The sequence below is a fragment of the Ursus americanus genome, chromosome 23, assembly GCF_024610735.1.
Source record: "Ursus americanus isolate L20-20 chromosome 23, mUrsAme1.1.p, whole genome shotgun sequence".
Taxonomy (NCBI): domain Eukaryota; kingdom Metazoa; phylum Chordata; class Mammalia; order Carnivora; family Ursidae; genus Ursus; species Ursus americanus.
Genome location: NC_142149.1, coordinates 21,593,237 through 21,608,345, shown reverse-complemented (window position 1 = coordinate 21,608,345; position 15,109 = coordinate 21,593,237). Strand labels below are relative to the sequence as shown.

The 15,109-nt window shown below is 38.9% G+C and overlaps 1 protein-coding gene across 3 annotated transcripts in view; it reads left to right on the top strand.

Moving 5' to 3' along the window:
- The window catches only part of CDK12 (cyclin dependent kinase 12), a 46,612-nt gene that overhangs the window by 17,899 nt on the left and 13,604 nt on the right, over positions 1-15,109 (top strand). For all 3 annotated transcript variants that reach the window (XM_045777795.2, XM_045777794.2, XM_045777796.2), the window contains exons 6-8: positions 1,017-1,206; positions 8,562-8,618; positions 9,188-9,289. In XM_045777795.2, the coding sequence (XP_045633751.1) occupies positions 1,017-1,206; positions 8,562-8,618; positions 9,188-9,289 (349 nt within the window). The remainder of the gene's footprint in view (positions 1-1,016; positions 1,207-8,561; positions 8,619-9,187; positions 9,290-15,109) is intronic.

The following is a 15,109-nucleotide window of genomic DNA, read 5'->3' as shown; positions in this document are numbered from 1 at the left end:
GAGTTGTCCTTTTGTGTCCTGTGTCTACTTATCTTTTGCCGTTTTGGTGTTTTTCTTGTTAATTTGTATGAGCTCTTGGCTGAATCTAAGATATTCCTTTAATGCAAAGGTTCTTAATTTTGGGGGAGTTATGGACCTCTTTAAACATCTTATGGATCCGTACTTTAAAAAAATAAATTCAAAATGTTGCATATTAGGTGTTTAAAATATTGCATACTACTTCAGGGAGTTTAAAGAATCCTTGAAGCCTTCCCTCTAGATTAAGAATCCTTGCCCTTATGCTGGTAGGAGACAGAATTTTAGACTGGATAGATAATTGTCTAACCTAGGTCTAGTGCGGCTTACGTTACAATATTTGCCTTTGTCATACACCCTGCTGAAGTGGAGAGATAGCATGGATTTCAGATCTTTTACAATTCTCTTAACGTACTTATCCTTTTATTAGCTTCTAAATTTAAGGAGTTTAGTTAGATGGTTCACCTTTCTTTCAGTTCTCAAATACTATGAATTTCACCAGTAATTTATACTATATATACTGTGCTATCCCTGGCATATTATGTGAATGCTATTAAATATAACTGAGGTAAAGACTTATACAGAAGTAGCCATAGACAATAATGGCATAGTAACAAATGGTCATAGTTACAACAAATAAAACTTTATTTTACAGTGACAAACAGCAGCCTGGATTTGGCTCAAGGCCTGTAATTTGCCAACTGACTTAGATCATAGACAACTAGTAATACAACATGATCAGGGTAGTTCTCAAGAAGTAAATAGTCCAAAGAGCACTGGGTTAAGAGTCAGAAGATTAATTAAAATAGTAGTTCTGTTATTTATTATTAGAAAGGGCAAGTTATTCAAGTACTCTGAGTTTCAGTTTCTTCAGCTATAAAATTAAGTGGTTGTTTCAGAGAGCCTTATGGTCCACTCCAAAATTATATTAAAATTTGAGGTATTGTCATTTCAGCGTCCTTTTCCTCTTGTTTTTAATTTTTTCCTTCATTTTTGTGTAGGTGCCTTTTACCTTGTATTTGAATATATGGACCATGACTTAATGGGACTGCTAGAATCTGGTTTGGTGCACTTTTCTGAGGACCATATCAAGTCATTCATGAAACAGCTGATGGAAGGACTGGATTACTGTCACAAAAAGAATTTCCTGCATCGGGATATTAAGTGTTCTAACATTTTGCTGAACAACAGGTAACATAGTAACCAAATGAGGTTAAGCATTTTCTCCTTCTCTTCTGACCCAGTTATAGTTTCAGCTAGTTAGCTGGGGTTATAGGTAGACCCAATGATGCAGTTTTTTGCATTTACATACATCTGATAGTTGTACTGTAGGAACATCTTATGATAGGGGTACTCTGATGAGCAGAGTCTTCAGACTCAGTGTTGGTAAGAAATTAACAGAGGTAGGATTGTAAAGGTTTTTTAATTGCAAACATTTTAGGGAATCACTTACATCCTACAGGAATATTCAGAGCGCTTTTCGCCATAGTAAAATAAATGTTATTGTGGTCCTTGGCAGATTAAAACACACATAGAGTTCTCAGTGAAATTCTCCCTTGTTTAAGTGGGGAGAAACATGCCTGCTCTTATAGCTGTTCTTGAGACTTTCTCTGTTATCAGATTTCAGAGTAAACACAGGTGTAGCTGGTGGTTGACCTTTCAGCCAAGCACTTACTCCCAAATTTTAATAGTGTAAACAGACAGGAATTTGGTGATGAACAGTGTTAAATTTTCAGAAGTTTTATCTGCTTTCTTCCTCTCTGGCTATTTGTCTAAACTACACTGGTGATATTAGGTGTATTATGCACACTAGTCTTTGGTAAATAGCCCTACCTATTGAGGAATAAAAAGTAAGTTTGATGCTGTTGAAGTCCTATCAGTGTTTGGTTTTTAGGTAACTGGGCTATTTATAGCCATCTTTGTCTGATTCACCCATTGTTTTATACATTTCTATTCAATTATATTTAACAAATATTACCTAGATAGAGCTATAGAATGATTATGATGTATTTCTTATCTTCGTGGAGTGAGGTAACCAACTATCCAGAGTTGCCCAGGGACTGTCCTGATTTTACTTATTTATTTTAAGGGTTTTGTTTGTTTGTTTGTTTGTTTTTAAGAGAGCAAGCAAGCAGGGAGGGGGAGGGGCAGAGAGAATCTTAAGCAGGCTCCATGCCCAGCGCTGAGCTCGATATGGGGCTCAATCTCACACACTGAGATCATGACCCGAGCTGAAGTCAAGAGTTGGGCACTTACCTGACTGAGCCACCCACGTGCCCCGAAAGATTTTTTATTTTTACATAATCTCTTCACCCAACGTGAGGCTCAAACCCAGGACCCCAAGGTCAAGAGTTACATCCTCCACCAACTTAGCCAGCTGGGTGCCCCTGTCCTGGTTTTAGCACTAGAAGTCCCACGTGGGATAGTTGGTCACTAGAAAGTTCAGAGTTTCTGAGGGGAGCTAAACAAATAAATCGCTCAATCCAGTAAATATTTATTAAGCACCTCCCACCCCCTGCACAGACACATGGTTTTTAAGTAATCTGTACACCCATCGTGGGGCCCAAACTCACAACCCGAAGATCAGGAGTTGCATGCTCTACCCACTGAGCCAGCCAAGTGCCCCTAAGCCCCACCCACCCCCGCCTTTTTTTGGGGAAGATGCAGTTTTGATGAATGGACAGAAATTTATCAGAAAGCCTGACAACAGAGGGTTAAGTTTCTAAGCAAAAGAAATTACATGGGCAAAATCACATAAATATGAAAATTAATGTGTAATATATGGGAAAATGTAAACAGGTCAGTATTGCTAAGGCAAGAAGAATGAAGCACGTAATGATGAGATGAAGCTGGACAGTTGCAAGGAGCCAGTTTAAGGATCTTGTATATCTTGCTAAGGAGCTTATTTTGTCTATAGATGACAGCCATTGAGTGGTGCTGGTTTGGTTAATTTTTTGTTTTTAAATTATAAAGTTGGGGCACCTGGGTGATTCAGTCACTTGGGCATCTGACTCTTGATTTCAGCTCAGGTCATGATCTCAGGGTTGTGAGATTGAGCTCTGCGTCCAGCTCTGTGTTCAGTGTGGAAACGGCTTGAGATTCACCCTCTGCCCCTTCCCCTGCTTGCTTGCTCTCTCTCAAAAAAATAAAAAACAAATAAATTATACAATTAATTTGTATATTTATTTTTATGTATATATAATTATGTATATATAATTTGTTATATATATAAATTATGTATATATAATTTGTAAATTTATTTTCAAATTATATAGTTAATGCATTTTTTAAATTATTTTATATGATGTGTATAATTATATATATTTCATACTTAAATACTTTTGTGAGATAAAACGTGATGTTAAAAGATTATTCCTGTCACTGTCTCCCACAATTTTCATTAAAGCTGGGCTTGGTTAATCTACATCCATAGTAATAATGCTTCAGGAACTTAATCATGGCTGTCACCTTGCCACCTAGCGTATACTTTTTTTGGTTCCTTTTGCTTCTCCAGGGGGGATGTCTCGGGAATAAGCTATCGTCTTGCTTGGTGACCTTTCTGATGGGTCAGGCCCCTCCCTGTCCCTTCCCATATTCAGGAAGCTGATGAGGTTCTGGACTAAACTGAACTTCCTCTTTGGGTTGCTAAGCAGGATGCAGGAGTCTTATCCATCCAGCCTCCGCTTTTGCCCATTTAGCTCTGTTTACACAGAGAATTCTGGGTGAGATGGCCTGGAGAAAATGGTAAGGAGCCCTCAGCTGGACAAGGAAGTGAAAGCAATTGATAAGAGAGGGAGGAGGGCTCCCTGATGTTCATAATATCATTATATCTTCATTACACAAGTATAAATGGGACCAAGTCATTTTAGATGGTGAAGAGACACAATTAGTCTTCTCTTTTAAAAAATCACTAAATGGTCATTTTAATAGGGTTAGGGTTAGAGGCAGGGAGACCTATTAAGAGTACTGTAAGAAATTGTCAGTGTTTAACCAAGGCATTGCTAGTAGAGACAGGATCAACTTTGTGGATCAGTAGACTTTGGTGAGTAAATGAATGGTAGAGAATGAATGAAAGTACTTTAAGATAACTCATAGGTTTCTGACTTAAGAAACTAACTAGATAGGTGGCATAATGGTCAATATAGGTAATAGAGAAGGAAAAGCAGGATAGGTGAGTGAAGAGTAAATTCCTTTTGGATATAGCTGTTGCATATCCAGCGTAGTGGTATCTAATAGGCATATGGTCACATTGAAGTTCCAAATTAGCAGTATAGTTTAGGAGTTATCAAAGCAGAGAAAAGATGTCAGAAGATGGAACCCACGAGTAAGGTCAGAAAGATAGAAAATAGGGAAGTATCATGAATGTAAAAGAAGCAGGTTAGGGGCACCTGGGTGGCTCAGTTGGTTGAGCGTCTGACTCTTGGTTTTGGCTTAGGTCATGATCTCAGGGTCCTGAGATTGAGCCCAGTGTCTGGCTCCACACTCAGTTCAGAGTCTGGTTGAGATTCTCTCCCTTTCCACCCCTCCCCCTGCTCACACTCACTCTCTCTAAACTAAATAAATCGGCTAGCCTGGTGATGGGTATTAAGGAGGGCACGTATTGCATGGAGCACTGGGTGTTATACGCAAACAATGAATCATGGAACACTACATCAAACACTAATGATGTACTCTATGGTGACTGACATAACATAGTAAAAAGTTTTTAAAAATTAAAAGTTTAAAAAAAAAAAGAGGCAGGTTTAAGAAGGGGATGGTCATATATGTCAGGCGATGCAGACAGATTATAAGACCTCAGAAGGAATCTGAAAATTAAAAGGTCAGCATTGACAGTGTTTGGCAAGTTGGTGGGTTGTACAGTTAATGGGAAGTTGATGGTAGGTGTGTCTTTAATTTTTATTTTTTAATGATGCAGAGGTTTGAGCATATTTAAGTACTAAGGGAAAAGAAAATCAGTAGGGAGAAGTCGAAGATTCAAGAAAGAACCAAAATAATTTAAAGGAGCAAGGTTCTAGAGGAGGTGGAATCAAGGCCACAGGTGGTAGTGGCCACAATTATAGGTATTGATTGTCTTTGAACAAGAGAGATTGACACACTTTTTTCTGTAATTGAAAGAATAAAGGAAGGTTATATATATATATATATATATATAAATATATATATTTTAAAGATTTTATTAATTTATTTGAGAGAGGGAAAGGGAGAAGCAAACTTCCCGCTGAGCAGAGAGCCCGACGTGGGGCTCGATCCCAGGACTCTGAGATCACCACCTGAGCCGAAGGCATACGCTTAACTGAGCCACCTACATGCTCCAAAAGGAAGGTTATAGATGCAATTAAGGTTATGTAGGTAAAAGATAAGGATGTTAAGTAGCTCCTACCTGATAATTTCTGGTTTTCTTTTTAATTTCCTTTTTAAAAAAATTTTTAAAGATTTTATTTATTTGAGAGAGAGACAGAGATAGCAAGAGAGAGCATGAATGGGGAGGAGATGGAGAAGCAGGCTTCCTGCTGAGCAGGGAGCCAGATGCACCGGATCCCAGGACCCTGGGATCATGACCTGAGCCAACGGCAGATGGTTTACTGACTGAGCCACCCAGGCGCCCTATGATTTCTCTTTTCAGTGAAGAAGGTCATTTACTGAGAGATAAGAGGGAAGATTAGGAAGTAGGCTAGATGCTTGGTGATGTTTAGGTCTAGCCTAATTTTCCATAACTGTGTATCTCTTGCCATTTTAACTTTCAGTCCTATGTGCCTTCAGTCTTGGATCATCTCAGGTTCTAAGAGTAAGGATGCTGAGAAATTTGAGGAACCTTTATGTCTCAGTATAGGGTTCAAGTCAGCTAGTCCTTTTCTTTTTGCTTTTTTGAGAATTTGCTTGTAAATTGAACTTAAAAATGCCATGATATTTGGGGCAAGTGGATAAGGTGCCCAATAATCTTTACTAGGAATGATAAGCGTTGATTTAATGTTAAATTGTGTTGCCAGTAGTTACTTTATTTATTTATTTATTTATTTATTTATGATTTTATTTGAGAAAGAGAGAACACGAGTGAAGGGGAGGGGCAGAGGGAGAGGGAGAAGCAGACTCCCCGATGTAGGTTTCAGTCCCAGGACCCTGAGATCATGACCTGAGCCTAAGGCAGATGCTTAACCAACTGAGCACCAGGTGCCCCAAGTTACTTTGTTTTAATATTTTGTCCCATTGTTCATACTTTGAGGACCACCTCCTAGCATAGCCTCTTTTTTTTCCTACTGTCTCACTTTCTGTCTGATCTCAGCTATCAGGTACCTGAGATACCCTAGTATCTTAAAAAAAAAGTGAGCTGGATTTTCATTACCCAAGAAGTAAGACAAGTGGTAAACGTGAAGAATTTAGATAAATATAATTAATCCAAAATAGTTAATAGTTTAAAAGTTTTCTGACATTTTATGTTACAGTTTATTAAAATATTACTTGACATCACTGTCAAGGACAGAGTGCTTAGCAGAGTGAAACCTGGGTATGATCCCTTTAAGGGCATGGTTCTCAAAAGCGTGGTTCTCAGGGGTGCCTGGGTAGCTCAGTTGGTTAAGCATCTGCCTTCTGCTGGGGTCATGATCCCAGGGTCCTGGGATCGGGCTCCGCATCGGGCTCCCTACTCTCTGGGGAGTCTGCTTCTCCCTCTCGTGCTGCCTGTCGCTCCCCCTGCTTGTGTACTCACTCTCTGTCAAATGAATAGATAGAATTTTTTTTTAAGATTTTATTTATTTATTTATTTATTTATTTATTTATTTATTTATTTATTTATTTATTTAAGATAGAGCGAGAGAGTGAACACGAACAGAGGGAGAGGGAGAAGCAGACTCCCTGCTGAGCAGGAAGCCCGATGCAGGGCTTGATCCCAGGACCCTGGGATCATGACCTGAGCTGAAGGCAGACGCTTAACCAACAGAGCCACCCAGGCGCCCCTAGGTAGAATCTTTAAAAAAAAAAAAAAAGTGTTCTCAGACCAGCAGCAGTGGTATCATCTATGGGCTTGTTAGAAATGCAAGTTCAGGGGCACCTGAATGGCTCCAACTCTTTTTTATTTTTATTTTTTAATAGATTTCCTTTTTTAAAAAAGATTTTATTTATTTGACAGAGAGAGAGAGCACAAGCAGGAGGGAGCAGCAGAGGGAGAAGGAAAAGCAGGCTCCCTGTTGATCAGGGAGCCTGATGCAGGACTTGGTCCCAGGACCCTGAGATCATGACCTGAACGGAAGGCAGACGCTTAACTGACTGAGCCACCCAGGCGCCCCTAAGGGTCCGACTCCTGATATTAGCTCAGGTCTTGATTTCACAGTCGTGAGTTCAAGCCCCATGTTGGGCTCCATGCCAGGCGTAGAGACTACTTAAAAAAAAAAAAAAAGAAAGAAAGAAAGAAAGAAAAATGCAAGTTCATGAGCCATGGCCTTCTGAATTGCATCTCTGGGAACAAGGCCCAGGAAACCTTTAATAAGCTTTCCAAGTGATTTTTATTTCATATTAAAGTTTGAGAACCAATCTAAGATCATAGTTGTATATCTTTATGGTATAGGAAGTGATAGCAATATGTTGGTAAAAGGGGCCTCATTCATCATAAAAATTGTGTACTGAGATCAAAGCCATGTTCCCTGTTTGAAAAAATCTGTTATAGGGGCGCCTGGGTGGCTCAGTCATTAAGCGTCTGCCTTTGGCTCAGGGCGTGATCCTGGCGTTCTGGGATCGAGCCCCACATCAGGCTCCTCTGCTGGGAGCCTGCTGCTTCCTCTCCCACTCCCCCTGCTTGTGTTCCCTCTCTCACTGGCTGTCTCTCTCTCTGTCAAATAAATAAAATATTTATAAAAAAAAAAAAGAAAAAAAAAATCTGTTGTAGCCATGGTATTGTTGTGGTTTACTTTTTATTATGAAAAAAGTTGTAAGAAAAAATTGAGACACTAATATAATAATTAATATACAGTTAACATTTTACTATATTTGCTTCCTTTATTTTTTTCTGCTTGAGTTAAATTACAGACATCATTATGTTTGATCCTAAATGCTCCAGAAGATTACCACCTATTATCGTCTAACACTCAGTTCACATTTTATATTTTTTCACTTATGTTAAAATGTCTTTTGTCTAGCTAGTCTGTTCAAACCAGAACTAATCAAAGTTTATAAACTGGATTTGGTTGTTAGGCCCCTTAAATCTCTCTTAATCTAGAATAGTTTATTACATTTTCCCCCAATAATAAGCATTTAATCTAGCAGGTTTTAGTGACTGTTGTTTGCCAAGAAATAAAATAAATATTTATTTAAGGAGTCAAATTCAAAAGCACAGTAGTAGTCAAAAAAGAAAACCATAAGGCTTTGTAAACCAAAGTAGTCAAAAGAGGCTTAATCTGGGAGAGTGACCATTAAGAACAGAACTAAGAGAGCATAAGTTAAAATTCATTTTTGTAATTCCTTTAACTCCTAAATTCATCCATTACTGTTTAGGTATAATTAGGAGGCCGCTACTATTACTTTTATTAAAATCATTTTTTTGTTTGTTTGTTTTACAGTGGTCAGATCAAACTAGCAGATTTTGGACTTGCACGGCTCTATAACTCTGAAGAGAGGTGAGGCATTCATCAAAATTACATGTGGGAAAAAGGAATTCTTTTTTTTTTTTTTTAATATTTTATTTATTTATTCGACAGAGGTGGAGGCAGCCAGCGAGAGAGGGAACACAAGCAGGGGGAGTGGGAGAGGAAGAAGCAGGCTCATAGCAGAGGAGCCTGACATGGGGCTCGATCCCATAACGCCGGGATCATGCCCTGAGCCGAAGGCAGACGCTTAACCGCTGTGCCACCCAGGCGCCCCGGAAGGAATTCTTTTTATTCTTAGATATTCTAGTATTCCGCAAGTTGCAATAATTATCAGAGTTTCCTAATTTTCTAAATGTGTTAATTCTGTCTAAATTCTTGAATCAGCCTTAGACTGAAATAAATTAACCCAAATTAGAATGCAAGTTATTTTTTTATCTCCTACTTCTGTCCAGTTTACTTTTGAACTCTTAGATTGCTAATGGAGCTATTTTGACTCCCGTTTTCAATTGGCAGCTATTTCTGTTTGCATTTACTTGTACAAGTATTTTTTCATTAGAACCCATTGTAAATTTATGTCATGGTTGTTTTTTACATTTCAGTCGCCCTTATACAAACAAAGTCATTACTCTGTGGTACCGACCTCCAGAACTTCTGCTGGGAGAGGAGCGTTATACACCAGCCATTGATGTTTGGAGCTGTGGGTAAGTCTCTTTGTGCTTTCTCTCTTGATTGTAATTTACATGTTGTTGAACTTGTATCTGTTTTCTGTCTGCATTGGCTTTTTATAGCTTTTCTTTAAGTTTGAGAGGAATTCAGAGGAATCTGTTGAATATTTCCTAGTATCAGAGACATAATTTTTTAAAAAACATTTCCCCAGGTGTTTTTTTTTTTTAAGATTTTATTTATTTATTTGACAGAGAGAGACAGCCAGCGAGAGAGGGAACACAAGCAGGGGGAGTGGGAGAGGAAGAAGCCGGCTCCTAGCGGAGAAGCCTGATGTGGGGCTCAATCCCAGAATGCCCTGAGCCGAAGGCAGACGCTTAACGACTGCGCCACCCAGGCGCCCCCCCCCCTTTTTTTTTTTTAACTTAGTTTGAATTGAGATCCAAATACATTCAAATAAGGTCCATAGTTTACAATTGATTATCTCAAGTCTTTTAATTATAGCTTCTCCCTCCATCTCTTAGAGAGGCTCCCCATCTTATAATTTCCTTTTTTTTTTTTTTTAAGATTTTATTTATTTATTTGACAGGGAGAGGGACAGCAAGAGAGGTAACACAAGCAGGGGGAGTGGGAGAGGGAGAAGCAGGCTTCCTGTGGAGGAGCCTGATGCGGGGCTCGATCCCAGAACGCCAGGATCACACCCTGAGCCGAAGGCAGATGCTTAACGACTGAGCCACCCAGGCACCCCCCATCTTATAATTTCCTTAGAAGAAACTGGATCATTTGTCTTACAGAGCTTCCCACAGTCTAGATTTTGCTGATTGCATCCTCACTGTGTTTTTTTGTTGTTGTTATTTTAGCATGGTTCTCTATCCCTTTTATTTCCTATACGTTATAGGTGAATTCAGGTTTGATTTCCAATCACCCAACTGACCCTGAAACTACTTTATAGGTGGTTTTGAGTACTTCTGATAGATTATGTCAATGATATATCAAAGTTGGGGGTAAGAGGCATTGGGAGCCTCTGCCCAGAGTACAGACAATAACTAGATACATTATCTGTAGAGAATTTAAAATCAAGAGAACAATCCACTACAAATTGGTGTACTTTTTATTATCACATTATACAGGCAATTCTAAATAATGTTTGCTAAAATATTCGTCCCTAAGAGGGCAGATTTACACACGCACACGCACACCCCACTTTACATAATATACAGTTATCTCTTTTTGAAATGTTATCAGCTATTAATGATACACCTTCATTAATTCATTTGTGGTGGTTTTGTGATGGTGATATTCTAATTATATATTATTCCTTACTGGAATAAAAAGAACATCTATTTTACTAACCCTAGGTACGAGTGATACAGAAGAAAGTAGAGATAAAGCTTTAATTCTTTCATTTTATTCACCAGTTTTAAAGATAATGTGAGGTAGTTCCCTTGTATCCCTCAAAGATGACCAAAGAGAGGGTTTTAGGCTTTTGTTTTAATTTTGTTTTGTGTTTTAGTTTCATTATGAACTCATGAATTTAAACTTTTTTTTTTTTTTTTTAAAGATCCCTCTAAGAGAGAGAGAGTACGGTGGGGGGAGGGGAGGGAGGAGGAGGGAGAGAGAATCCCAAGCAGACTGTCCACTGAGTGCAGAGCCTGATGTAGGGCTCAATTCCATGACCCCAAGACCATGACCTGAGTCCAATGCTCAATTGACTGAGCCATCCAGGTGCCCAACATTTTTAATGTGTTTTTAATCTTATGGTTATCATCTTACTCCTATTCACATTTTCCAGTCTTTGGCCAGTGGAAGTTTAGTGGGTCCTTCCAACACCCATAGTGTTTGGTAAATAGCCTTCCTTGTTTTTTGGTTCCAAGCTCATCCTGTTCATTTAATGCCCCACATCTGGAATCAGCTCTCTAAAGAGTCTTAGTTCTTTTTAGGAAAATGATACTTAGAGACCACAATTTGTGTTAGGAGCATAGACGTTTTTGGGGTGCTTGGATGACTCAGTGAATTAAGCATCCAACTTTTTTTTTTTTTAAGATTTTATTTATTTGACACAGAGCAGGGGGAATGGCAGGAGAGGGAGCAGGGGGAATGGCAGGAGAGGGAGAAGCAGGCTCCCTGCTGAGCAGGGAGCCTGACACAGGGCTTAATCCAGGACCCTGGGATCATGACCTGGGCCAAAGGCAGACACTTAACTGGCTGAGCCACCCAGGCGCCTGGACTTGGCCCATTCTATACGCAGATAGGGAACCTGAACTTTAGGCTTAAGAGAGCTTGCCCTGGGTCACCTGGCGGAGGAATTGTAGAGTTCACATTTGAACCCAAGTCTTTTGGGTGATTTCATTATATATCACTGTAGTATATAAGCCACCCAACACACACACAGACACACACACACACACGCGTGCACACAATTTCCCCCTTACCTGAATGGCCTCACCAGCTGTTCCATCTCAACCACCACTGACCAAGCACCTACTATACTTCTTCCTAACACTTACATAAATGCCAGCCCTAGGAGTTAGCAATTATTGTTGCTTTTTTTTTTAACTGTGGTAAAGTACACAGACGCCTAACTGACTGAGCCATCCAGGCACCCCAGCATCTGACTCTTGATTTCTGCTAAGGTCATGATCTCAGGGTCATGAGATCGAGCCCTGTGGCGGGCTCCATTCATCACAGTCTGCTTAAGATTCTTTCCCTCTCCCTCTGCCTCTCCCGGCACTCACATTAGCTTGCTCTCTTTCTCAAGTAAATAAATAAATAAAATATTTTTTAAAAAAGGAACATAGATATTTTATTAAGATTTTATTTATTTGAGAGAGAGAGTGAGCAAGAGAGTGCACGAGCGAGGGGAGAGGCAGAGGGAGAAGGAGAAGCAGAGTCCCTACTGAGCAGGGAGCCCGATGCGAGGCTTGATCCCAGGAACCTGAGATCATAACCGGAGCCAAAGGCAGACACTTAACCAACTGAACCACCTGGGCGCCCTGGAAGTTGTTTTTGATACTATATGATTTATGAATGTACACTCTGTCCTTGACCTCCATACCTTAGGGTTCTGACATAGGTACTTACAAGTGGAGCGTATACTTTTTTCCCATTCATTCCCTTCTGTATTATGTCAGTCTTTAAAAGGAGCACTGCAGGGGTTTTATTTCAAAATTCAAAAGGGTGATAGATAAGGAGAGCATAATTTCTGTGGTAGCCTACCCAACTCAAATGAAGCTTTAGTTAAATTTTACTGACTCAAGCTGGGTATGTTTGTGTTCTGGACTATTTGCTTTAACAGTATTAGCATTTAAATTGTCACAACTAGGCTCTAAAGTTAACGCCCCATTAAGATACACAGGGAAAGTTCATAGCTCTGTTGGTACTATTATTTCAGTGTGTGCAGCCTGCCACCTCAGTGTATTAGCAAAGTGTTCATTACATAATAATGTCTTCCCCACCAAAGAACTAGAAACTGAAATAAAACACCAAAGCCCGACTTGGAAATTAAAACTATCGATTAGACTTTAAAGCCCAGTAACTTCTTTGAATTAAGATTTTGCTGGATGTTTGATGTGAGCTTACTACTTTGGTGATCCATGGAAGTCTCTCTGAGGGAGAAACTAGAAGGACTGGTACAACAAATTATGCCTAGATTCTGAAAACCCACCTGGGTTTGTTTTTCTTTGTCTTATGTTACCAGTTATGACAACACTATTTGGAATTTGATTTCGTGGTTAATGTTAGAAGTAGAGTGAAATTTTGCTTTTACTTTTTTTCATTTTTAAAGACTTATTTATTTTAGAGTAGGGGGAGGGGCATAAGGAGAGAAACTCAAGCAGACTCTGTGTTGAGTGCGGAGCCTGAAGTGGGGCTGGATCCCACGACCCTGAGATCATGACCTGAACCAAAATTCAAAGTTGGACACTTAACCAACTGAGCCACCTAGGCACCCCTACTTTTACTTTTCTAATTTCTGGATAAGGTTTGAGTGAATATGAAGTAAGAATTTGTCATTTGAGGTTTACAAATGCTAATAGAAAGGTGGTAATAACTTTGAAAACTAGATTGGTTTTGCTTCTCTTATTTAGTCAAGCTAAAGAATTCAGAGTAAAACTATAAATATTGCTTTTGTATTTGTAAATCTGATTTCAGAGCACAGGCCAGAGAAGAGATTTTTTTTTCCATTTTCTTTTTTTTCCCACTTTTCAAAAAAATGAAATATATTGTGAATACAAAAAAGTACGGAGTATTCATGGAGTTTTTTTTTTCATTTGTTTTGAAGTTATGTTGATATGGGGGGATAGGTTAATTAGGTGATAGAAATTAAGGAGTGCACTTGTGATGAGCACTGGGTGATGTATGGAACTGTTGAATTACTATATTTTACACCTGAAACTAATATAACACTATATGAAAACTTAACTAAGTAGATTAATTTTGATATAATTTCACATGTACAGAAAAGTTCCTAGAAGAGTACAAAGAATTAGTATAGCCTTCATCCATATTCACTAAAATTTTTTAACCTTTTGAGGTATATAATAAACTGCATGTTTAAAATGTACAATTTAAATTTTGACACATTGTATACACCAGTGAAACTATCACCACAACCAAGATAATGATGACTTCTGAAAGTTTCCATATGTTCCTTTGTAATCTCTCTCCTGTCCACACTATCCCATTCCTAGGCAACCACTATTCTGCTTTCTATCACTGTAATTGATTTCCATTTCTAGAATTTTATGTAAATGGAATCATGTAGTATATATTCTTTTTCCCTCTTGCATCTTTTACTCAGCATAATTATTTTGAGATTTATTCATGTTAGATTCACTAATTGTTAACATCTTGCCACATTTGCTTTTATATTCATGTGTATGTATGTGTATGCACACCACGTCTTTTTTCCAGAACTATTTGAAAGTAGTTGTATATATCATGCTCTTTCCCATTTTAATATTAAATCTACATTTTAAAAAAAGATTTTATTTATTTATTTGACAGAGAGCACAAGCAGGGGGAGCAGCAGGCAGAGGGAGAGGGAGAATCAGACTCTCCACTGAGCAGGGAGCTCGATGTGAAGCTTGATCCCAGGACCCTGGGATCATGACCTGAGCCGAAGGCAGATGCTTAACCTACTGAGCCACCTAGTTGCCCTTAATGTACATTTTTTAAGAACAAAGATATTCTTATGTATAATCACAGTACCATTATCAAATTCAGGAAGTTTAACATTGATACACTGTCTTTTAAGTTGTTTAGCTTATATTCCATGTTATTTTTTCAGTACCCTAAGAATATCCTAGAAACAGTACTTCACCTGATAGAGGATTTAATCCAGTATCATGTATTACATTTAGTTCTCATTCTTTTTTCTTTTTTTCTTTTTTTAAGATTTATTTATCTTAGAGAGAGAGTTCATGAGTGGGAGAGGGAGAGAGAATCTCAAGCAGACCCCATGCAAAGCGCACGGAGCCGGATGTGGGGCTCAATCCTAGGATCCTGAGATCATGACCTGAGCTGAAACCAAGAGTCAGATGCTAACTGACTGCGCCACACAGGCGCCCCTAGTTCTCATTCTTTACTCTGGAACAGTACTTAGCCTTCCTTTGTCTTTCATGACATTTACATTTTTTGTTTTTTGTTTTTTGTTTTTTTTTGTTTTTAATATTTTATTTATTTATTTGACACAGAGAGAGAAAGAGAGATCACAAGTAGGCAGAGGGAGAGGAAGAAGCAGGCTCCCTGCTGAGCAGAGAGCCTAATGGCGGGTCTCCATCGGATCGTGACCTGAGCTGAAGGCAGACGCCCAACTGTCTAAGCCACCCAGGAGCCCCTAGTTCTCATTATTTACTCTG